Genomic DNA, 26,530 nt, shown 5'->3' with positions numbered 1-26,530 from the left:
TTGCTCTGCATGGAGCACACGAGTGAGTTCACCAGTGGTTTTGCATTTGTATAAAGTGTAGTGTTTAGTATCTTAACAAATCAAGAATCAATTATCTGGGAGAATAAGCAGAAGGTTTTTTATGTCTAGGATAAATTAGTTTAAATGCTAAAACCAGTCCTTGTGGATTAAAGAAGCACTTGGGAGCAATGGAGTATATTTTAAAAATGCACTTGACATCATATCCTGAAAAGAAATTAATAGATCAGTACATGGGTTTCATGTCTTAAGGGAAAAATGGTGGCTTTTTCTTAGGTGGGATTCCAAAGTATTGCCAATTTGTATGTAAATGCAGTTGATTCTGATAGAATCGTAGGGAAAAATAGTGTCATCAAACATCTGGTTAAAGCTTGCTAATTAATTATTATCTTTGAGAATTCAGGCCACTTGGCTTTATTCTCATTTTTCTTTCTTTGTTTTTTTTTTTATTGAAAGATGTGGTCAGACTTACCTTGAAAACTACAGGAGGAATAGTGATGGTGGTGATTGTCTCGGGATATACTTAAAAAGAGAATTACAGTGAAGGTAGTGGAAATTGGTACCTCTTGAGGCTCCACCAAATCTCTCCCTGTCCAGCACATACCTTTGGTCCCTGATTTAACACTACCCAGGCTGTATTATGTTAAGTACCCAGGAATTTTGAATTTTATTTGTATTACTCCACTGCATAATTTTAAACAAAACAAGCACACAAACCCTTCAGAAACACTTCTCATGAAATCCCATGTAGCATGAACCAGTTTCAGCTGTACCCAGAGCAGTAGAGGCCTACATGGTCTACCAGTTAATATTTCCCCCAACAGCTAATAATTCCCCCCTGACATCTTTCAGAAAAATAAAATAGATTTATGGAAGCATAATTGGCATACAGTAAACTGTACTTAATTTAAGGTACACAATTTCATAAATGTCTTATGTATATACTTGTGAAACCACCACCACATCAAGGGAATGAAGTAGCCATCCTGCCCAGAAGTTTCTTTTTACTGATTTATTACTCCCTGCGTTTTCTCAAATTTTAAATAAATGGAACAATACTGGCGGTACTTTTTTTTTGGGAGGGGGGAATCTCATTTCTTTCACTCAGCTTAATTATTCTGAGATTCATCTATGTTGTAGCATATGTTAATAGTTCATTCCTTATTGCTAAGTAATATCGTATCGAATGGGTACAGTTTGACTATTCACAGTTTGATTAGCCATCCGTTTGTTGATGGACATTTGGGTTGCTTATACTTTGGGGCCATAATAGATAAAACCGCTATATATGATTGGTAAACTTTCTCCCAACTTGTGGCTTGTGTTTTCAGTCTCTTGACAGCATCAGTTGAAGAGCAAATGTTTTCAATTTTATTAAAATTAAAATCTGTATTATCTGTATTATCATTTTTTTCCTTCGGTGAATATACTTGTGGTGTTGCATCTAAGCCATCTTTACCTGACCTAGGTCACAAAGCTTTTCTCCTGGTTTTTTTTCCCCCCAGAATGTTTATAGTTTGGGATTTTACATTAAGTCTGTAATCCCTTTTGAGTTAATTTTGTATATGGGTGAAGCATGGATTGAAGCTCATATTCTTGCAAGTAGTTATCTAATTGTTCCAGCACCATTTGTTGAACAAATGAACCTTTCTCTGCTGAATTGTTTTTTACCTTTGTTGAAAATCACTTGCTCTCACTATATGTGTGTGTCTTTTTGCAAACTTTGTTCTCTCAATGACCTATTTGTCTTTCCAGCAGTACCACAATGTTTTGATTATTATGGCTTTATAATAAGTCTAGATATTAGGTAGTGTTTGTTCTCCATCTTGATTTTTTTCCAGAGTTGTCTCAGCTATTTTAGGTTCTTTAATTTTGGAATCAGTTTGTCAGTTTCCACAAAAAGAAAAACCTGTTGAGATTTTTATTGGAATTGGATTAAATTTTTATATCAGTTTGAGAAGCTGTGAAGAGTTTTCCAGTGGTTGTTACAGTGGAACTCTAGTCTTAGAGATGGATTAGGAAGAATAAAGTGTGAGTTGTTACAGTGTGGAGAGACTGGGATGGAGTTGTCCCTCAGGATGGACTGATGGAAGAGCTGAGTGGCCCAGCTGTGGGAACTTGAATTGAGGAATGAATGGCCATAAATGAGCACATACTTTGTCGAAAAAAATCCCCTCAAAGAAGCCCGAGAGCAATGGTTGGGTGGTTGGTTCGGGGAGCAGCTCAGGTAATGATTTCAAGGTGAAGTTAGAGGGATCTAGGCACACTTCTTTTGGAAAGAAGTGTGCAATGGAGAGCTCAGGGTCAACCTAGTATGGGAGGGAAGGAGGAACACATGAACAGATGAGATTCTAGAACCTCATGTGTGCATGGAAAGCTTATGATGCAGAGGATAGGAGTAGCATCATACTGTATGCTTGCTGCAATGACTGAGTCTCACAGAACAATGAAGGTCACTTGTGCACTTGAACTGGTGGTTGGTCTAGAACAGCAGTTCTCAGCCAGGGGGGATTTTGTCCTGTAAGAGGACATTTGACAGTGTGTAGTGACATTTTTGATTGTCACAACTACTGGGCGAGTGGGATTTATCATCTAGTGGGATGCTGCTAAACGTTCTGCAATGTTCAGGAAAACCGCCCCCAACAAAGTCTTATCTCCCCAAAATATCAGTAGTGCTCAAGTTGGGGAGCCCTGGTCTAGAGAGGAAAGACTAGAAAAGAGGGTGGAATGGGAGTGGAACTGATAGATTTCTCTGGCACCTCATGTCCTTATTGTCTTGAGGAGAGGTGTTCATGGACAATTACCCAAGATGATCAGGAATTAGTCTGTGGAAGTCTTCAGAAATGTTTCCAGGAGATATCTAAAAAAAAGGCTTTACCAAATAAAGCTAGTTTAACAAAAGCATGCCTTGACTACAAATAAATGGAAGAAATGTTGAACATCTGAGTTAACTTGCTTAAGAAGAAAACATTTGTTTGAACATTGGGCCATAGATGAATATCAATTGGGATACCTTTGATTGCGGGTAATAAAAAACCTAACTCAAAGTGGTTGAAAAAATAAAGGAACTTTACCAGCTCACGTAACTAATAGTCCAGGCTTGTGGCAGGGGTTGGTCCAGAGGTTCATGGTTGCCACAGGACCCAATTTCTCCCCCCTTGAGGCTTCCTTCATAGCTCTATGTGGCTGCCAGCAGTTTTCATACTTTTTTTTCTTATTCATTCCCACCAGGAGATGTTTTTTCTCCTGTCATTGTGAGTTTTTCTTTGAGTAGGCCATCCTAAACTATGTGTCCCCCTTGAATATGGTAATATTAAAACAATTCTTTCACTAGTTTAGACTGGTGCTCTCCAGTATGGTAGCCACTAGCCACATGTAGCTATTGAGATGTTGAAATGTAGCTAGTCCAAGTTGAGATATGAAAAAATGTGGAATAGCTCATTAATAATTTGTGTATTAGCTGTATGTTGAAATGGTGCTATTTGGGGATATTCTGAGTTAGAATGCTAATACATGATTAAAAATACTTTCACCTGTGTCTCTAAAGTTTTTTTACTGTGACTCCTAGAAAATTAAAATTATAGAAGTGGCGTTAAGTTGTAGTTCTTTTCAACAGAACTGGCTTAGACTATTCAGGAGTCCCTGGGAATCCGACTCACCCAAACCACATGGCTAACAGACATATGGGAGAGAGATGGGATGGATATTGGGCAAGCAATTAAACAAGAATACTGTGATGACTGGCATAAGCAAAGAAAGAAATATTTGTTTATTTGCTCCTCTTTCACTGAGGATGAATGTGTGGAGACACTGCCCTACTACCGCTAATAAGAGCTAATCATTGTTCCTTAAATATATTTTTGAAAATTACAAAATTAATAGGGTGCTCCTGGTAAACAGTGAAACAACACAGAAATACACTAAGAGGATGTAAATAATTCCCATCCCTTCTAATCCCTGCCTCCACTTACAACCCTGGGCAGGTGTTGTCAGTCTCGTCTGTATTCCTCTATTCCTTCCTTCATGTACACACGAGTGTTTTCAACTTCATTGTTGTGTTGCTGCTGTTGCTACCGTTTTAAGGTGGGATTCTAGCACTTACCCTTCAGTTTGCTTTTCTTACCTCACCAATCTCTTCCAAGTTGGCATCTACAGATTTATCCTGTTCTTTTTAATAATTGCATATTATAGATACATCACATTTCATTTAATCGTTTCTCCATCAGTATGCTTTCGTGCTATTTCCTGGCCCCCCTCGTCCTCTACCACACAACAAACAATGCTGCAATCAACATCTTTGTACCTGTGTCCTTACGTACTGGTCCTTTTTTTTTTTCCTTCTATAGGATAGATTCCCAGAAGTGGAATTGCTTGGTCAAACGGTATGTGTATTTTTAATTTTCACAGATAAAGCTAAATTAGTTTCCTCAAAGGAATAGCCAATCATATTTGCACGTAACAGTGCCCATTTCTGACATTCTCATCTGCATTAGATGTCACTGCTCCTTTTGATGCTTACCAATCTCATTATCCCTGGTCATTCATTTACATTTTCTTCACTCTTGTGGATGTTGAGAATATTTTCATGTGTTTAGTATCCATGTGAATTTTCCCTTTCTTCACTGCATATTCATTTCCACTGTCCATTTTCCTGCTTGGTTGTGTTTTTCTTTCACATATTCTGGGAGCTGCAGTGTCTTAGAAATGTTAATCGTTTGTTAGATGTGTGCAAATATATCTTTACAGTTCTTGTCTCTGTGTGTGTTGTCTTTTGCCAAATGAAAATTGTTAATTATTAATTAATCAAATATGTCTGTCTTTTTCTTTATTGCTTCTGAGATAATCTGTTTTGCTCAGGGTGGTGTATCCATCTCAAGGTCATATAAATATTTTCTTACATTTTCTCCTCAAGTTTTAAAACATTCAAGTCTTACTGCAATGTTAAGTTTTGCACATGATATGAGGTAGGATTGTCTTTATTAATTTCTCGTTATTACAAGAACCTTTATCATGGGGTTGAAATGTTATTCTTGTCACATATAAAGATGCCATATGTATTTGGATCTATTTCTGGACTCCGTGTTCTGATCCCTATCTATTTCTGGGCCAACACCGTTCTGCTTTGAATGCAGTGGCTTTCTAGTGAGTTCTAATGCCTGGTAAGTTCTTCACTGGTCTTAACACTTTTCACTGTTGTTTTTAGCCATTTTTTTTTTCATATTGTGGTTAAAATAAATTTACGACTTAATGTTGGGGGGTTTTATCTCAAATGTTTTGAATATGAAAGGTAATATAATAATATATGATAGATACAATTTAAAAATTAATAATTCTCAGTTTGTGGATCTCTTTGCTTACTGTTCCTAATTGGAAGATATTTACTGATAAACAGAGGCCTTATTTTGTCTGTGAATTGATTCTTCGTATGTGATTTCACGTTGTCTTTCTGATAATTGTACAGCTACCATAAGATGGAGAAATGGGGGTTGTAGGCATGCTATGTTGCAATCTATCAAAAAAATAGATTGTCACATTAAAGATAAAGTGATTAATGTTTTCAGTGACTGTGACCTTATAACACTTTATATTTCTGTTTATGCGCCGAACTGTAGAATACACTCATACCTGGATTGGTTGATGGGTACATCAATAATGTAAACAAAGAACTGTAGACATGCATATCAAACCATGTATTTTGTGATCTTTTGTGATTTGATTCTTCTAAAACTTTAATCTTGACATAAGAAATTGTCACACTTGAAGTGTTGGGTAATGTCTCATGTTTTACGTGTTTTTGATAATTCTTAGCTTTGTGTTAATGTGTTATTAACTTAATTGTGTTCACTGATATTCTCAATTGCCTTGTGGAAACTTTACTCATAATACTAAATCACTAAATACCTTTGGTTTTTCTAATGGCATTTGAAAATATTGTAGCTAAACACTAAAACTGCCTGTGATTAAAAATAATCATAACATAGATAGATACATATACAAATACACATAAGGTTGTATTTTGCTTATGAAAGTAAAGGGACATTCCCATATAGGTTCCATGCATGTTTACTTGGTTTATTAGAAAAAAAAAAAACACATTAGTTCTGTAGCCAAAAATGAAATGGTGAAATAATTAATGTATTGTGATTATTATTGAATGAAATACTTGGAAAAAATACAATTATGTTTTAAAAAAATGAGATTCCTTGTACTTTTAATGGTATTATAATTCAAATAAATGAATTGGTATGGCAATTTTTGGCATGCGTATGAATATTAAAGACAGTAATTTAGAAAAGAGAGGGGGAATTTATTTAAATTATTCACATTGAGACCAAAAAAAGGACTTAGTTTAGTTAAATTTAAACCATCTGTGTGAACTTAGACTCTTCATTAAATCATAGCCAAATATAATTTTTCCCCTCTGTTCTAAAGAAGGTAACGAACAGTTAGCTCCTGGCTTCCCTCCAGCTCAGATATCCAGTACCATCCTACACACTCCCCACGTAGCCTGATTCTGGCCACTAATATTACTTTCCACTAAAGGTCAGCAAGACTTTTCTAGGAACATAACTAGATGCCATGATTAGTAGGGAAAATTTTGTTAGTTTCAGATTGGGTTTGTTTGTTTTTGTTTTGTGCTGAAGATCAAGGATGCTTTCAATAGTGTGTGGAGCTTGAGCTGTTAAGGTCAGATGAACCAAACTCAAGGAACTCCTTCTGCAAACCCATAGTGGAAATTTAAGTGACAGAGGAAATGGTAATGACAAGCCATTGAAAAAGTTCAGCTTACCAAAAGCCAAGGGCAGATCTTGTTCTGTCATAGGTGACAAATGACAGAAACTCTGCTAAATAAAAGGCATATCATGTTTCTGGTATTTTGAAATAAGCCATATTTTGATCTGAACTCAGATTCCATTTCCTGTACTCAAGTTTTAATCAGGATCAACATTGACAGTTGATAAACATAAATACAAAAAGATATAATTAGGGTATATTTTAAATATAATCATGTATGTAAATTCTACATTGTTAATTTTAAAATAAAATTGTTCTTAAATATATGTAGGCTATTTCAGGAACTGAAAATAACAGTAGAAAACAATAAATAAGGGTATCGTAAGAATAATAAAGGAATTTGTTTTAAACAAATAATGTCAAACATTTAAGACTTTAACTTGCTCCACAGCTGCTTGATCCTAGAGACTCTGGAAGATGTGTTTAAAATAGGAGAGAGGGGCACCTGGGTGGGTCAGTCAGTTAAATGTCCAAGTCTTGATTTTGGCTGATGTCATGATCTCATGGTTCGTGAGTTTGAGCCCCGTGTGGGGCTCTGTGCTGACAGTGAGGAGCGTGCTTGGGATTCTGTCTTTCCCTCTCTTTCTGCCCCTCCCCTGCTCTTGCACACTTGTGTATGCCTTCTCTGTCTCTAAGAATAGATAAGCATTGAAAAAAAAAAAAAACATAGACAACTTTTCTGTTTTTGTCAAACAAATAAACCTGACCATCTGTGGTCAGAGGTTGGAGTGACTACAGGAGTCCACAGGTGGTGATAAACAGAGTTTTTTGTTCTTGAAGCCAGAAAAACTGCAGTTGCTACAGTGTACTAACATGTTCAAAACACCATTGCAACCAGAGGACTTGAAGTCCTGCACAGAGAAGAGACAGGTGTTAGAAGGGACTGGAGGAATGTAGGGGGAGGTACCCCACATCCACACCACAGGGAATAGAAATCGATGTCTGTGTTGATGTAAATGAATCAACTAAGTGTACATTGAGTCTCTGCCCTTTACATAAAGATACTAAGAGGGACACCTAGGTGGCTCAGTCGGTTAAGTGTCCGACTTCGGCTCAGGTCATGATCTCACAGTTCGTGAGTTCGAGCCCCACGTCGGGCTCTGTGCTGACGGCTCGGAGCCTGGAGCCTGTTTCAGATTCTGTGTCTCCCTCTCTCTCTGCGCCTCCCCTTCTCATGCTCTGTCACTCTCTGTCTCAAAAATAAATAAATATTAAAAAAATTAAAAAAAAAAGATACTAAGGAAATGATGATATTACCATGCTGACTCAACAACAGTAATATACCTCCCAAAATGTTTCAGGTATTAGGTTCAAAGCATTTTTCCTGAAGGCTAGGGACATCATTCCTGGCCCTGATGAGATGAGGTAAACTGGAACCCACCTTAATAGGTATTCTTAGTCTGGATCAAGCTAAAGTCAAACAGGCTTATGAGATACTACACTTTTGTAAAGTGAAAAAATCTGAACTACCAATTAAAACTGGATCAAGGTGAATATTTTGTGCAGATGATCCATTTAAGATTGGTAAAGGTTGCCTCCAAATGACCAAGGTAAAATATAACTTCACTTAACACTGTAGTAATTTAATACCAGTCCCTTGTTCTTACTAAAATTGTTACCCTCACTGAATATCACTTTTGTGTGTTTGGCGTCATCTGAAATTGTCTCAAAGTAGAATATCACCAACGTCTCGTCTCTATTTTGCTTGAACGTACCACTAGAATATGTTAAGCCTTCTACACATACAGGTCGAACAAATACCTATAGAACAGATCCGCTGTAAGTGTGGGACTTCTGTAGTGCTTCTCTTTTAAACAGGTCTGTTGGTAGTAAAGTGTAGTATCATCAGAGCAGATTTATTTCTTTTGGAGTGAGATCCCATCCTGTCCCTGGGCTGATGGCAGAAATTATAAATCAGCTGTAATTGTGATGTAAGCACTTGACTTTTCTGCTGTCAGGGTGTCTGTCCATTAAAAACTGTGTCGAGGCTGCTCCGTTCTTTCAGGCAAAGCCACTGGGTCAGTAGTCAATGACCGTTATTCTCTGTGCCTTAAAGAGGAGTATAGCTGCTTCTTTGGGGAAACCTTTTGTGAGCTGGGGATGTGTACTGCCAGCTACCTTGAACTCCCAGGTTATGTTATGGCAAAGGACAAGTTTTAAAAATGATACATTAAATTTGAACCCTAGTTATTTGTTATACCTCTAAATGTTGAAATGTCAGTCTCCCTGAGTTTTTGTTGTCATTTCTGCTACCATCCAAATTCTAACAAATGAAACAACTATTTGGAAGAAAAAAAATGATGAAGAACCACTGGTACCCTCTCCTACTATTGGATTTTTCAAAGACCCTCCCCTACTATTGGATTTTTCTCTTACAAACGGGTAGGGCTATTGAAATATATGTGTAGAAAACTTCAAAAGTGAACCTGTCAAAGCAGTAGAATGTAAAGATATTTTGAATATAATTGCAGTTGAAAAGAATGTATATAATTGCAGTTGTATTCAGTAGTAGAAAAAAAATCAAAGAATTTCTCCTTAATGCCATCCCGAGGTGTGGAATATGTTGTAAGAATGTGTAGAATATTCACACGAAGGAGCATATCTCAGCATTCTCCAATTTAAGATAGCACATGTCCCCCAACCTTTAATTTATCTGACCAGGTCTCCACCAGATCTGTTAAGGCCCCTTCATTTTCATCTTCTTAGACATCCAGCCATGGAGCATAAGATCACATTTGTAGGGACACTGTGACTGAACAAATATTTTCCTTTACATGGTGCTTTCAGAAGAATCCTTTTATCTTCTAGAGGGCTCCTTGGATGTCTGGACAATGAAGAATCTTAGCAAGCTGTTTCTATACCAGAACCCTTGGAGCTTAACACACTTTGAACTAGATTGCTCCCAATTGCAGGGCCACAATAAAAAGTGGGGTTTTTCATAGTCCTTGCATTGATGTTTGCAAAGCCAGATGGCTTTGTAAAATGAGCCCCAAAGCAGTATAACTGATTAAAAGAAATGCCAGGTAGTTGAAGGCTTTCGTACCCAATGTGAGCCTGGCAGAAAGAATTGTTCTCTTGAGGTACATTAATATTGGGCAATCTCACTCCCATCTTTAGGGGTCAGCCAATGACAATTGAGACAGGTGTTGGCAGCAGGAGCCTTAAAAATGAAGGCTGAAAAAAATATCTCTAGCCAGCCATGGGGAGACCTGCCTCAAAAAGAAATGAAGCGGACCAGTGACGAAGTGCTTTGAGGGTTAGAGGTGCTTTGCGAGGTTGTAGCTCACCCACTTTGAGTTTTTCTCTCATTCTTGGCTTGTATGTACTGTATCCTAAATCTGCATGTGCCTGAAACCTTAAAGGTTCCATTGCCTCACATCTCAGGGCTGCTGTCATCTTGCTTCTCTGTCAATGACTCTGTTGAGGATGCCGACGCTCCCGCTTTTTTTTGTTGCCCGTATAGAAATCATTCTGCTCATGCCTGTAACCCTGAACACTGACCTTAACCTAAGAGCACAGTCATCTATTTCAGGTTGTTTGGTGGAAGACTGATGGAATCTGGCCTTGTAGGTAGAGGCATTCCGGGATGTAACAAATTGTTCTCTGGCTTCATAACCCACCATCTGATGATTGGGAAATGGGGTTCAGAGCAGAAGCAAGCTCTAAGATGAGCTTTAAAAACCTGTCATAAAAAGAGGTAGCTGGCCCTGAGTCTAGTTTTTCCATCTTCAGAAAACACTTTAATCCTGCAATGTATGTTATATGATAGAGGCTTGAAAACCAGACCGTGTCGCTTTTCCATTTCCTCCCTGCATCTCATTGACGCATCAGACTTGGTGCTGATGGGCTGACAGGGCAGCGATGGGACTGCTGTTCCATTGAAACATCTAATTTCTGAAGGGTTCGTATATTTTAATCTCTCGGAACTTCTGTGGGTCCTTTTAAAGAGGGAAATAATTCAAACCTGGAGGCGTTTTCAAGAATTGTTTTTTTGGAATACACTGATAGGTATATTCCTATTGTCAATTTTTTTGAGTAATAATGTATAATTTATAGTATCTGAATAAGCTGCAGCCCATTGGTTTTTGTAGAAAATAATTTAATACTTGTATCAATCACACAGGTGGCCATTGTAAAACTAGAAAGTACAGCCTGGAGAAAATGCATTCAAAATTACCCCTTATCACTTAAAGAAAAGAGATTTGAAAAAGCAGAGAATATAGCTTTTGCTTGTGTCTTTTGATGCATTAAATAATTTTTCCTGTAGGTATTTACAATGTTACAGTCTCCTAGAATTTAAGAAGTGGAGTAGCGTTTTATTTTATTGTGAAAAGTCTTAGATCACAAAGCATTTATCGTTTGTCCTCATCATTTCCATTGTAGAAAGAGAAGTATAAAGGATAAAAGTTTTCATCCATAATCTCACCATGTAAAGATAGTCCCCTTAAGCATTTTAGTATATTTCTCTTCAGGCTCTTGTTAAACTCCTCATTACTTGATGATTGTTGATTCTTACTGCATGTTTTCTTTCCAGGTAGGAAGTACTTTCTGGGGCTGACCAGTTGTATATGAGCTGAGTACCCTGCCCACAATATTTGCTGTGCCTCTCAACAGAAACAGCAATGAGGGTGGACTGCTGGACCATTTCTAATGGTCACGCATAGTCATTCAGAGAACTGAGGCATTTCCTTATTTTCATTCATTGTATAAAATTCCAAAAGCTAACATTTTTTTTTTCCCTACAGCTGTTGACAATATTTGTTTAGGCTCAAGGAAGCTTTTACTTTTTATGTGCAGCAAATCGCTTCTCACAACACATTTTAATAGGTTCCAGCAGTCAACAAAGAGATGATATATTCATTTAGGGAATAGAACAGATTTTCTTTGTTTTGCTCTAACACTTGGGGTTTTATAAGATTTTCCCAGCAACTAGCACTGGAGCCGTTTGTAGCCAAGTTGTGGTTGGTGCAGTGATTTATCGATCAGGGAGGGTTTCCCAGAGTTGGTCGGAATAGATGATTAGTGTAACTCTGTACATGCTGACCTGCTGGAACACAGGCTCCCTGGGTCCAGGAGATTTGTCTCCCTGCTGTATGCTCTGTGCCTAGAACCTTGCCTGGCAGGTAACGGTTGTTCTACAAATATTTGTAGAATATTCTTTTGTGTTTTTATAGCCCACATTTCCCCTACTGCTTAAAAAACCCTCTCATTGGCTAACCCATTACTTAAGTTATTCCAACTTTTAATAAGAATGTCATGTGCTCCATGTAGGATGGTAAATGTTGGGTCCTCAACTTAATGTATTTATGTCTAGTGAAATTGTTATTTCATTTTTTGCATTTAAGTCTTTTATGAAAACAGATGAAAGTGATAGATTTGTTGCTGATTGATATTTTAATGTTTTTCTAGTCCTGTGTATAAAGAGCTACAATATAAATATTCTTTAATGTTTATTTATTTTGAGAGAGAGAGATAACACACAAGTGGGGGGGAGGGGTAGAGAGACTCCCAAGCAGCCTCTGTGAAGGGCTCCATCTCACGCGAGATTAGGACCTAAGCAGAAACCAAGAGGGGGACTCTCAACTACGGAGCCACCCAAGTGCCTCCCATATAAATTTAATATTATCCTGCATTCTAATTTACCCATTTTGGTTTTGTTGTCAAGGAGAATTTTAAGCATAGGTGATGTACATTTCCATTTACCAATCTGAATTGAATGCCAGAAATAGATACCTATTGAAAGTATGCTTCTGTTGCTCTGCCTTGATTTCCCTTTATCACAGCTTTACTGGGGGGAGGGAACAGGTAACACAGGTGAATAAAACAGACACTAGTTGATAGGAATAAAATAAGCTATTCACAGTCAATACTCCCATCTTTTTGAATACATTTATCTGAAAATTAATATTTTGATAGATGAGAGAAAAAACAAAAGAGATAGGAGGAAAACAATAACCAATGGGTCTGTGGCCAAAGAACACCATCATTTCAGGTGGGCTGTTTTGTGTGTGTGTGTGTGTGTGTGTGTGTTTATTTCTGAGAGAGAGAGAGAGAGAGAGAGAGAGAGAGAGAGAGAGAGAGAGAGAGAAAGAAATAGAGACAGGGGCAGAGAGAGGGAAACACAGAATTTGAAGCAGGCTCCAGGCTCTGAGCTGCCAGCACATAGCCCAATGCTATGGCTCAAACTCATGGACTGTGAGATCATGACCTGAGCTGAAGTCAGACGTTCAACTGACTGAGCCACCCTGGTGCCCCTAGGTGAGCTCTTTGTGTAGTAAAAGTATAAAGGCACATTTGAGACTAATAAAGACTAAATTCATGGTGGTGGTTACCTCTTGGGGGAGAGAGAGGAACCAAGATCATGGAAGGGGGTGGGGGCTTCAACAGTGTTTATTTTTGACATAAAAAATTGAGTAGCTGATACACAGATGGGTGTTCATTTTGCTAATCCCCTAGTTTTGTTTTTTTTTCTTAAAACAGTAAATGATAGAGAGTGGATGCACATAGAAGTGAGATTTTTCTCCACTTCACTTTTACTTGTTAAAAGGTTTAGCTTTGTTTACCAGCTTTTTCAGCCTCTGCTATTTCCAGTGTCTTCCAGCCAGATCCTGTGGCACAAAGGCCAGGGGAAAGAGAGAAAGGAGAGGTGTCACCAGAAGTAGAGAAACCTATTTAAGAGATATTGACAGCTAGAATACATTTAGATATTTGAACTTTCTGAATCATGAGAAGTGAATGATTATCATGCCTCCTCTGCATAATCATTTACTCTTATTTTTCATTGACTGAGATACTTGTCTTTCCGCAGAAGCCTCTAGCAGCTACCTATTGGTGTAGTTCTATCACATGCAGACTTTGAAAGAGAGGTATCCAACTTGGCAGTGTCTGACTTGTCAATGTCTTGGTCACAGTGGTAGATGATCCTTGTTAGGGTGGAGGGTGCTATGGCTTTCCCTCATTCTCACTCTGGCTGTTGGTGAATATTCCTGAACCACCCCTCAAACATGCTTGGCAGGAACCTCAGTTATGTAAATGATGGTTATAGACAATGATGGGCCTTGAGAAGTCACTTGAGGCATTACACTTGAAAGAAAGGGAGCTAGAGGCTAGAAGTTGGAGATGAAGAGGTCAGTGGGGCTGGATCTTCATGAGGTCTGTGGGGGAGCATCTATCTGTTCCAGGACTTTCTCCCAGATTCTAGTGGTTTTCTGGCACTCTTGGGCAGTCTCTGGCTTGTAGATGCTTCACCTTCATCTCTGCCTCCATTGTCCCATGGCATTCCCCCTGTGTGCATGACTCTGTGTCCAAGCCTTGCCCTTTCATAGGGACATATTCCTTGGACTAGGGGCCCACCCTAATGACCTCATCTTAACTTGATCATCTGCAGAGACCCTATTTCCAAATAAGGTCACATTCACAGGTACTGAGGGTTCAGACGTAAGTATTTTTTGAGGTGCATAGTTCAATTAGAAAAGCCCCTTCGTGCACCTGGGTGGTGCAGGCGGTTAAGCGTCCGACTTCAGCCAGGTCACGATCTCACGGTCCGTGAGTTCGAGCCCCGCGTCGGGCTCTGGGCTGATGGCTCGGAGCCTGGAGCCTGTTTCCGATTCTGTGTCTCCCTCTCTCTCTGTCCCTCCCCCGTTCATGCTCTGTCTCTCTCTGTCCCAAAAATAAAATAAACGTTGAAAAAAAAAAAAAAAAAAAGAAAAGCCCCTTCGTTCTCATTCCCCTGCTCAAATGTGAAAAGCAGATTCCACCTGCCAGTAGATGTTGTCCAGCTCAAGCTTGTTGTAGTCTGTGCAATGCCCCCTTCACTGAACTACTCTGGATGGACCACCACAGGGATAAGACAAGTTACTTGTTACCAAGAGAGCTATTGAAAAGTGCACTTGCCAGAGAACAAAGCCAGAAAGAAATAGGAGTTGGTCCTTGCTCTTTTTCTTTCTGCCCAGGCTCTTCTGCACACCTCATTAGAGCAAAGAGTAATCTATCGAAATCTAATCAATTTCACTTTAGGTGATGGCAAATGAATACTATTTCTGCTACCTTACCTGTGAAGTGGTCCTCTGTGGATAAACCTGGAAACCTCCCACTATTCTTAACATTGTTTTTTCTGAGAGTTGTGATCTGCTGTCTTCACTTTAAAGATGCACCTTTAGATCACAGCCTCAGATGTTGTTAAGATAAACTGGGGAAATGGATCTGGCCAGGACTGGAGGCCACAGTAGCTTTCTCCCTCCCATGTCAGGGTACTTGGAGCAAGATGCAGAGGGACGCTCAGAGCAAGTGTGCTCTTCCCTTCTAGAAGACTGCCATCCTTGGCAGTGATGTCTGGTGAGCAAGGCTGGACCTTCAGGTGCTTGAAGGATTCCCTTGAGACAAGGCTCATGCCCAGAACTGGAACGGGCAGAGACACAGAGACATCCATCTGTATACACAGTATCCATGATTCTCTTTTGGTTTACTGATAAAATTCTGATTTTTCTCATGGTTGTAATGTGCTCAATTAAAAGATATAACCTACCAGCCTTTTTCCTTCACACCTAGGTAGAGTTATGACATTACATTTTGGCCAATGAGAGCTAAGTAAAAGTTGCTCAAAGGATAGACAGTCCTGCAACCGTCTTGGTCCATGAGGTGACTACCAAGGATGGTTGAACTGAAAGGTAAAGGTGGCTTGAGTCTGTTGATTTGGTCCCAAGACACCAAGACTAGATTCCCTGCTTCTGAACCTCTTTTACATATGGAAGCAGTAAGCTATTTTAAGGTACATTTTTGGGTTACCACTTATATGCAGCTACACCTAATTGTAACTGGTCCAGAGATCTCCACAAGAACCCCAATCACTGCCCTTTTAGAGTATACGGTATATCAGAAAGAAAAGACTGGTAAAATGAAGTAAATGAAGTAAAATGACAAGTAAAATGAAGAGAATTTCTTCCCAAGACCTAAAGATGATCTTGTCTGTTGTGCCCCATGACATTTTTTCCCCAAGGCATCTTTTATGTGAGATAGAAGACTCTGAAACGGTGTCCTCTTTAAACTGCTCCCTTATGTATTCAGAACTCTGTTTCCTAAGCGTGTAGACAGTGTTAGTCATTCCCATTTTTTGCCAGCCAACATTGACATTAAGCAGTACCCGCATCTCGGTGGTACTGCACTGTTTTGAGTATTACTGCTTTTACCGTTGTTTTAGAAAGTTGAATAGAAAACAGAAGAGAATGTGCTGATACCAGGGATGAGAAGTGTAGCTCTCATAAATTTAATACCCCTGATACCAGGGGGGAATCATTTGGCTTTCCAGAAAGGATCAATATTTAGATTCAATCATACATTGTACTTGGGCTGCTGGTGTGTGTAGTTGAGAGCAAACGAAGAGAACAAAATGAAAGACTGTGGACAGATTGGGAGTGTATCAATGAGGAATGATTAGACAATTTGAAACTTTTATTTTTTCTCTCTCTCAAGTAATGAAAAGTTTCCTCACAATATGTATATGACTCTTTGACATATTTTTTTTTTTAGGAATGTATGAAACAGGAAAGTAGAGAATTGCTTTTATAGGTGGGTTCATTATCTTTTTAGCATCTGATTCTCTGATAGAATGTAGTGAATTGGTAGAAAGCCAGGATGAGTGAGGCTGGTTTGGGACTTCACAATCGCCCCCTGTGAGGAGGGACAGTAGGCATTTACAGAGCTGCTATGGCAGACAGAAGGTTGAAGACCTGATATTATGGGCAAGACCACTCCATGCTGCTGAGTAGGATAAAGCAAGGTTTTTCCAAAGCTTTCTTTATCCATCTTGAGTTCCTCGTGTTTCTCTACATCTCTGGATTCATAGCTGGCCACTAGACATGAAGATTTTCATGCAGGTCTGGGTTTAGGGGAAATAGCTTCTACTTGATCTCTAACTAGGCAAGGTCACTTTCTGAATGTCTTCTTTAAAGTCACAATGATGTGAGACCCAGAAAGTAGCTATGACTTGAGGAACTTAGAAGACAATGCTGTCCATTTGTGCTGAAAGTATACAAAATGTCACATTTTCTCATGGAGTATGTTTTCTCTTATTTTTCTGAGGTTTCACACATTTATCAGAGCATTTAAAGGTTCACTCTTAAATTTTTTTTGAGTCTTTATTTATTTATTTTTGAGAGACAGAGACAGAGTGTGAGCAGGGGAGGGGCAGAGAGAAAGGGAGACACAGAATACAAAGCAGGCTCCAGGCTCCAAGCTGTCAACACAGAGCCCGACGTGGGGCTTGAACTCACAAACTGTGAGATCATGACCTGAAGGGAGGTCAGATGCTTACCACACTGAGCCACCCAGGCAGGCCTAAAGTTCATTCTTAACCTCATTTCCCCTGAAACTATTGATTTTATCAACTGCGTGTTTACCTTTGTAGCATTTATCAGGATCCTAATTCTTTGTAGTAGGAGAGGAATTTGTCCCCTGTTTTTGGATAAATGTGCTCTTTCCTTGATTGATTGAAAGACTGGAGAGAGGTGAGGTTGCTAAAACGAGTCTAACACTGATTCACACTTTTCTTAATGCATTCCTGATGAAGTTACTATAGTTATCAGTTGAACATAAAAAAATATTGGGCATGACATGATACTGATTTTCATTTATTAATTTCTAGTTATTCTGCAGCAATGTAGAAACTTTAAATTTTTTTTTTTTTTACTTAAAGAATTTTTAATGTTTATTTACTTTTAAGAGAGAGAGAGACGACACGCAAGCCAGGGAGGGTCCAAGAGAGAGGGAGACACAGAATCTCAAGCAGGCTCCAGGCTCTGAGCTGTCAGCACAGAGCCCGATGCAGGGTTCAAACACAAATTGTGAGATCATGACCTGAGCTGAAGTCAGATGCTTAACTGACTGAGCCACCCAGGTGCCTCTAAAATTGATTTGTATGTTATTTATCCATACTATCCCTGGCCTACATCACCAAAAATACTCAGATTATATTGAAGGTAGTGTTTGTTGCCAGGAAGGGATATATATATTCGGATGCCATGAAAAAAAAAAAAAAAAAAAAGAGGACAGCATTTAGTTTCTTAAATGCAGGACTCCGTTTCTCCCTGAAATTCCCACCCAGTATGGGACTATTGACAACTGGTGATTTTGAGGGATAGTATTGCCACTTTTTAAAAGTATCGTTGACCCTTAAACAATACAGGGATTAAGGGTGCTGACCCCCTATCCAGTCACAAATCTGACTATAAATTTTGACTTCCCCACAAATTTAACTACTAACAGCCCACTTTTGACCAGAAGCCTTACCCATAACATATACCATGGATTAACCTGTATTTGGTATATGTATTATATACTATATTCTTAAAGTAAGCTGGAGAAAAGGTGTTAATAAGAAAATCACAAGGTAGAGAAAGTACATTTTATAGAATGGTACTAAATTTATAAAAAAAAATCCACATATAAACGGAAGCACACAGTTCAAACCTGTTTTTCAAGGGTCAGCTGTACATAGAAGAAATTTGGAAGTCATGTTATCTTCAGGAAATTATGGAAATGCTATAAAAGGAGGTTAGTCTCCAGCATTTTTTTTTTCAGGGGTCATGATGACTTAAAGGCTTTCTTCAAAAGATAACCTAGCTGGTAGGAAATATAACTGCCTCTTCTGAATTAATGCACATAAAATCTTAAACATCGAGGGCTTTGTAATAGCTAAGGCTGTTTGTCAGATTTCAGTTTGAATTCTTCTTATTTTTTTAAATGTTTATTTTTGTGAGAGAGAGAGAGAGCAGAGTGAGCAGGAAAGGGCCAGAGAGGGAGGGCACAGAGGATCTGAAACGGGCTCCCTGCCACCAGCAGAGAGCCTGATGCGGGACTCAAGCTCCTGAACCGTGAGACCTTGACCTGAGATGAAGTGGGACACTCAACTGACTGAGCCACCCAGGTGCCCCCAGTTTGAATTCTTTGAGAGGTTTCTGGAGACGAGTAGCTTAGCAATCTTTATCAGGAAAAGCTCTTCAACCTTTCCTAGGAAAGATGGCAAAAACTGATCAGCTTTAGACAAGATTGGCCTTTTCATTGGGAATCCCTGTGCTCGGAGAGAAGCCTAGAAATGAAGGTCTTGTTTTGACCTCTGGCTTACTTAACTGGTAATTTCGTAAGATGCTTTTACTGTTTTATTATTTTATTGCAGTTAGATAGTGTGGTTTCAGAAGTGGAGGTGATAGAGACCTCTAGGCCATAACCCCGTAAGGTTGTGTATTTCAGGAATTAACATGGTTTGCTTTCTTCTGAAAATAAGAAGGGAAGAGTGGAGAAAGAAGGAGATGAAATAAACTCATGTTAAAATTGTGCTTGCACTTTGAATTAAATTCCCTGCATGACTGGTTCTTACTCAGAACAGCAATGATGAAACCTTGATGTGAGGATTGCAGTGTAAACGGAACAGGCGATGAAGGTCTTCTCCATATTGGTTGGTAATTAGCTATGCATGGGTCATGGGTCGATGATTAGTTCTGTTCCTCAGAGCATGTCTGCAATCTTTGATATCTACTTAAGCTATGTAAATAATTTGCATAATTTTTATTATGATTTTTCTATTAATCTTTGGTAGAGTGAAAGTTGAGGTTTTTCTCTATGACACACCATGAAATTGAGCAATTAAAGCCGTTCATTTATTCAAATCCGCACTTGGCTAAAATAAATTTCAACAAAATGCCGTGTTGGGCCTTTGAAAATACTACTTAGTGGTTCTTTTGCATCCTGTAAACATAACTCTTCATTAATATTTCTAATTGGATAGAGATATGCTTTCGTTCTTACAGAAGTCATATTGTGAAACCCGTAGACACCAGGAAGCCATTTGGTGTCTTTGGAACCAAGCTTTGGTTTCTCAAAGCCTAATGTGACTTTTACTTGTCTCAAGTTTCTTTCCATTTATTACCACATTTAACAATCAGTGAATTGTGTCGGTATCTTAGTAACTGCAGTAGCCTGAGTACTCTTGTTTCTCCTAACTCCCTATCCCTACATTGTACTTACATGCTCCCCCTATGTGGAAAAATTTCTAAGGAAAAATATTTCAGCGATGATGAAGCATTGTTTTTAACAATCATGAGATTTTGAATGGTGCCTACCTTTTTTTGAGCAAACTTTCCCTAGCCAAACCTATTAATTTTTGGTTGTTCCTAATTCCTTTCTTGATCCAGCTATTTGCAATGGTTTGGTCCCCACGTATTTCTTTCATTGTTGCATGTCACTTCATAATTAAATAGAATAACTCACCCCTTTTAAACTGTACTTATTTTCTAGCTAAGTGTTCTATTCTGGAAACTGTGGACACATGTCTGGAATCCCTGACATTGTGTATGAATGTGTGTATTTTATTATAGCTTTCAAATGATTCTCCAAAGCTTCCTTGGCTGCCAGAAGTTAAAGATGATTTTTTTTCCCTCATAGGGACATTTTTTGTCTAACTAAATTTTAAGCTTCTTGGGGCACGGTGCTTTACCTCCCATTTGTTCTGTATGGAGTTCACCACAGCAGAGTGGCAGTGTGTGGGAGACTGCTGATCGATTTTGGTGCTTCCCAAACCAGTGTATGCATGACCTTTGAACAGTGCAGGAGTTAGGGGTGCCCAGCCCTGGGCAGTCACAAATCCATGTAGAATTAACACTCTAAGAACTAACTGCTAATAGCCTGCTGTAGACCAGAAGCCTTACCCATAACATCAACAGTAGGTTAGCATGTATTTTGTATGAGATACATGTATGTGTGTGTGTGTATATATGTGTGTGTGTGTGTGTGTGTGTGTATAGGGTATATATAAGAATAGGGTACTCTATTCTTAATGTAAGCTAGAGAAAAGGCAATCATAAGGAAAATAAATTGACAGTGCTGTACTGTATTTATGAAAAAAAACAAACAACTGTATATACGTGACCCTGTGCAGTTCAAACCCATGGTGTTCAAGGATCAATTGTCGATTGAGATGTTTCAGTTAGAGGCTCTCCTCGAATTTAAATGATGTATAAGCTTTTTTAAAAGAGAAATGTTTTCACGGTTGCAACGTTGATGTAAATATATTTTTTAAATTCTTTTTTTAAAAGTTTACTTATTTTTGGGAGAGAGAGACCCAGAGTGCGAGCGGGGGAGGTGCAGAGAGAGAAAGGGAGACACAGAATCCAAAGTAGGCTCCAGGCTCTGAGCTGTCAGCACAGAGCCCGTTGCAGGGATTGAACTCACAAACTGCAAGACCATGACCTGAGCCAAAGTCGTACGCTTAACTGACTGAGCTACCCGGGCACCCCTGAATATATTTTTTAAAAGATGCTTTATTAAATAGGAAGAAAAAGGCCAGATATAAACTCATGTTTAACACTTTTACCACTGCAACTAAAACAAATTAATACTAATACAACAAAACTGCTGAGAATAACATTTATAAGAATATTGGTTTAATATTACATATTAATGATGGTACTTTCCTACACACTAAATCATTCTTAGGAATACAAATCTGCTTTTGGCTGATAGGCCACCTGCTTACTTTTTTTTTTTTTTTTTTTTTGAGTTGGCTTATTTATCATATGCAGTGTAGAGCTCAGTTCTGCTATGACTTTTCTGACAAAAAGCCTTTCATGATGGTTCCGCAGTGCTCCATGATATCATTTGGCCCTCACCTTACTTGTGTATTTAGTCCTCTGGTTTTTTCTCATTAGCTCAGGAAAATTGAAATAGTAATACTTGGCCAACTTGATCATTACCACAAGTGGAAATATGGCACTGAAATCATGAAGCAGGCTGAATTTAAAAGATAGTCATTACAGAATTCATATTTTTAAGACTATTAATAAAATATAAACAAAAATTTTTTTAAATATTTTTTAATGCTAATTTATATTTCAGTGAGAGAGAGAGAGAGACAGACAGACAGACAGAGTGCAAGTGGGGAATGGTTAGAGAGAGAGGGAGACAGAATCCAAAGCCGGCTCCAGGTTCCAGGCTCTGAGCTGTGAGCACAGAGCCTGACATGGGGCTCGAACTCGTGAACTGTGAGATCATGACCTGAGCCAAACTCGACACTCAACCGACTAAGCCACCCAGGTGCCCCATCAACAAAAATGTTTATTATGTATTGAGTATTCCTCTCCCTAAGAATCTTTTTTTTTTAATGTTTGTTTATTTTTGAGAGAACGAGAGAGACAAAGCGTGAGCTGGGGTGGGGCAGAGAGAGGGGGACACAGAATCTGAAGCAGGCCCCAAGCTCTGAGCTGTCAGCACAGAGCCTGACGTGGGGCTTGAACCCACAAACCTCGAGACCTTGACCTGAGCCAAAGTCGGACGCTCTACCAACTGAGCCACCCAAAGGCCCCTCGTTATGAATCTTTTTTAGACTCCAGTTTGAGGAATACTGGGATAGAGTATATGAAGGGCCAGAACTGGTGCAAAATACTTTTAGTACATTAATGGATAGGACTTGATTTATATAAGTAGATTGACTTAATATTCACACTTAAAATAGATGCACCTGGGCTTAATTAATCCTTGTCTTCATGTTTTTTATTGAAATAATTATTTGTCCCTAAGCTTTGTATTTTTTCTTTTATTTGTCTTTTAGTTGTCTCTTATTCAAAACCCGCCTTGCTTTTTGTTGTATTACCTCCTGCCAGTAAACTAGCTTATCAGCAAAGGAAGGATCCCAAGGGCATGGGTGGGGAAGAATGTTAGCAAACCATGTGTTAATGAGTTAAAAGCTGGTAGACCTCTGTACTGGGTAGAGATATGGTATAGTGAGTGGAAACATGGTACCCTTTAGTTAGTGATTCCATGCTTTCTCTTAAGATGTTTCCCCAAAATCTCTGTCTTTGAAAGTAGTAACTACTATAGTTAAAACCATATGCTTTTTTCAGGAGGTAATGTTATCTTCTAGTCCAATTCTCCTACTTGGTAGCTATGTTGCTTTGCCTCTGTTAAAATGAAGATGATGGAAATGAGACTATCATGAGGATTCAGTGAGATAATGCATCAAAAATGCTCTGCACAGTGCTTGGAACATGGTAGGTGCCAATAAATTTCTGCCCACTCCTAGTGGTAGTGCTGGGACTATAAGAAAGGGATTCGAAGCATATGATTATATTCATTTTACATGCACAGTGGACAAGTAAAGGGCTGAGAACAGGCTTCCTCATTTCTTGAGTTAGTCTTTGGATTTTGATTCTAGAAGGTGATGTACTTCTATGATCATTAGCTCTTTTGTGAAAGGAAGTAGCATCTTCCAAGGTGCCTATGGAGGCCAATTATATTGTAACCTTGCAAACCTCCTTGCTACCCAGTGAATCTGCCCTTGTGCCCTTTTCCAACCTACACAACTGTCAACCCCTTTAAATTCTCTGCACCATCTTTCCAGTGCTGTCCTCTCTTCCATTTCTGTCCTAGGGGACCCCATGGTGACCTTTGCCAACTCAGTAAATAGCTCAATGCTAACGCAGCTGTGGTGCATTCGCTGCCATTGTTTGGAGCTGTGTGTTTCCCTCATTGCCAGGAGCCTCTCCATAGACATTTTTCTCTCAGTCCTTAATTCTGAGGCTAGGTTGTCTTATCTTCATTTAATAATGTGAAAACCAAAGCCCAGAAAGGTTATTTAACTTGGCCAGCATCTCACAGCTAGGATAGAGACTTCAAACTCAGGTTTTCCTCACTGCTTAGACTCTGTCCTTTATTTCTGAATGTTCTGTTATTCCCATCTTAAAAGAAGCAAGTGTTGGGGCGCCTGGGTGGCTCAGTCACTTGAGCGGCTGACTTCAACTCGGGTCATGGTCTCGTGGTCTGTGGGTTTGAGCCCCACATTGGGCTCTGTGCTGACAGCTTGGAGCCTGGGGCCTGCTTCCGATTCTGGGTCTCCCTCTTTCTCTCTGCCCCTCCCCTGCTTGCTCTCTGTCTCTCTGTCTCTCAAAAATAATAAACATTAAAAAAAAATTTAAAAGAAGAAAGTGTTAATTTGGTGGTAATCTATTTGGGGTGAATTAGATCAATGGGAACTTATTTGTAGCAGCCTGAATTTAAATCCTGGCTTTGCCACTTAATAGCTACATTACCTTGGCCAAATTACTTAACATCTCTGATCCTCTGTTCCTTCATCTATGGGAGAGAGTCATCATGGCATCCGACTCATGAGTCGTAAAGATTAAGTGAAATAATATTTCTAAAAGCATTTGAGCAGCTCCTGGTGTATATTAAGCCTCATGTAGATATGTTAAACATATACAGTAAAGTGACTTCAGGATGTAACCTCAGTGAAAAGTCTTCTTTTTAAAGAAAAGTCTTTTTTATTTCTTCTCCACCAATATCTTTTTCTTAGGTAATTCTTATCTCTGAGCTCCCCTGTTGCCAGTCTTTGCTTTTATTTATTTATTTTTGTTTTAATGTTTGTTTATTTTTGAGAGAGAGCGCGAGCGGGGAAGGGGCAGAGAGAGAGAGAGAGGGAGACACAGAATCCGAAGCAGGCTCCAGGCTCTGAGCCATCAGCACAGAGGCCGACTTGGGGCTCAAACTCACAACCTGTGAGATCATGACCTGGGCTGAAGTCGGACACAACTGACAGAGCCACCCAGGCGCCCCAACCAGTCTTTGCTTTTAGAAAGTCATAATACTGAAATGTTGAGGTCCTTGGTTTTAAGCTCACGATCTTTAGCAATATCTTCCTTGTTATTCAAAAGTCCTTTAAATCATTTCTTACTTACCCAGTCGCTTTTACCTGGACCACCTCTTTAACCTCTGGCCTCCTCAGTATAGCATCAGACATAAAGTGAAAAACATGAAAAATGTTTATCTTTTTCTTCAATGAAATCTCCCTCTTCTGTCCCTCAAACTGTTCTGCGAATGACAAATTGCAATAAGCCTTCTGGCATTGGAAGTGAAAGGACAAGAGAACATACTTTTCTACAGGGAACATACACAGAAAGGCGGTCCTCTTCTTTTAAAACATTTTTCATAACATGTTATGACATAAATATTTGAGTACCTTCTGTGTGTCAGGCATTGGATTTGAAGGCATTCGGGAGGGGCAGTGAATTAGGGCACACATAGCACTTTCCAAGTTTTCTTTTTTTTTTTTTTTTAATTTTTTAATGCTTATTTTTGAGAGAGAGAGAGGAAGAAAATACACAAGTGGGAGGGGCAGAGAGAGAAGGGAACAGAGGATCTGAAGTGGGTTCCGTGCTGACAGCAGAGAGACCAATGCAGGTTTTAAACTCGCAAACCCTGAGATCGTGACCTGAGCTGAAGTCAGGCACTTAACCACCTGAGCCACCTAGGTGCCCCTTGCAAGTTTTCTAATGAAAATTCAATTTGGGATAACACAATTTCCCAGTAGATGGGATCAGGGGCCTCCGTGCACTTTCACATGTGTTCCTTTATTTCTATACGGCTTGAATATCTTTTCACCGTGGAATCTCTGGTCCCTAGCAATATCTGGCATCTAGTGGGCACAAAATTAATGTTGTCAAAATGGATTTGTAATTAATTTCGGTACAATGGAGGATAACATTTTCTTTCCATTTTGCTAACCAGTTACTCCCTCCTGCCATTGCTGAATTCTCTCCCCACTGATTTGTTAAATCTCATATGTAATATATGTCTTTTATGGTCTCTTCTGTTTCAATGATCTGTATTTTCTTTAACTGGGACTATACTGTATTTAACAACTAACCATATATCTTCATATTTGCTCTTATTTTTCAGGGTTTTATGTGATAGGTTCCTCTGTTTATTCTTTTTTTCCCTAGGTAAATGTTAGAATCATATTTGGGGTTCACCCACCATGCCACAGTTCCCTAAGTGGAATATTAAAAGTGTACATTTCATTTAGAAGGAAGTATCATCTTAAGCTATGTTTTATCCTTTTAGGAACATTTATTTTAATTTTTGAAGTGTTTTTTTGTTTTCTTTTCCTTATGATCACATGTTTCTCCTTAAGATATCTTGAAGAATTTCTTGATTTATTTTTTAAAAAAATTTGTTTTAAATCCTATATAGTTAGCATATAGTGTTGTATTTTTTTTTTAATATTTATTTATTTATTTTTAGACAGAAAGAGCTCATGTGGAACAGGGGCAGAGAGAGATGGTGAGAGAAAATCCCAAGCAGGCTCCACATGGTTAGTGCAGAGCCTGACTCAGGGCTCCGTCTCACAAGCCATGAGATCATGACCTGAGCCAAAACCAAGAGTCAGACGCTTAACCAACTGAGCCACTCAGGCGCCCCAGCATATCGTGTGATATTATTTCAGGCCTACATTGTAGTGATTCAGCAGTTCCATACATCACCCAGCGCTCAGGATGAGTGTACTTGTAATCCCTTTCACCCATTTCACCCACCCCACCCCCCACCTCCTCTCAGGTAACCATTCACCTTGGGATATTTTCATTTATTTTTATGTGGATAGGGTTTGCTTATAAACCACATTTTAGTCACTGATAGCAAAACTGTTGGATTTTATATTTGTGGGCTCTATCCAAGCTACTTAACTCTTTTACTTACTCCAGTAGTTTTTCAACTGCTTCTGTTTGGCTTTTTAGATAAAAAATTACGTACAAATATCAGTTTTTATCGTTCTTTTACAATATTGCCTGTTTGCAAGTAAACATTACATAATAGTCATGATAGGTGGTTTCTTCCTGCACTGTTTCTAGTACTTTATTAAGACAAATCTGACTGTTAGTGTGGAATATACTCTGTGATG

At 38.9% G+C, this 26,530-nt stretch overlaps 1 protein-coding gene across 10 annotated transcripts in view; it reads left to right on the top strand.

Annotated features, from left to right (window-relative positions):
- Nucleotides 1–26,530, top strand: part of MAST4 (microtubule associated serine/threonine kinase family member 4) — a 563,317-nt gene that overhangs the window by 298,831 nt on the left and 237,956 nt on the right. For 6 of the 10 annotated variants that reach the window (XM_053907302.1, XM_053907299.1, XM_053907304.1 and 3 more), the window contains one exon: nucleotides 4,365–4,400. The exons of the other annotated variants lie outside the window; for them this stretch is intronic. In XM_053907302.1, coding sequence (XP_053763277.1) covers nucleotides 4,365–4,400 — 36 coding nt within the window. The remainder of the gene's footprint in view (nucleotides 1–4,364; nucleotides 4,401–26,530) is intronic. 10 annotated transcript variants of the gene reach the window in all.

Source organism: Panthera pardus, unplaced genomic scaffold (genome assembly GCF_024362965.1).
Source record: "Panthera pardus isolate Hobbes unplaced genomic scaffold, ASM2436296v1 HiC_scaffold_2, whole genome shotgun sequence".
In the NCBI taxonomy this organism is placed as follows: domain Eukaryota; kingdom Metazoa; phylum Chordata; class Mammalia; order Carnivora; family Felidae; genus Panthera; species Panthera pardus.
Note: the sequence above shows the minus strand (reverse complement) of the source record. Positions and strands in the feature narration are given on the sequence as shown.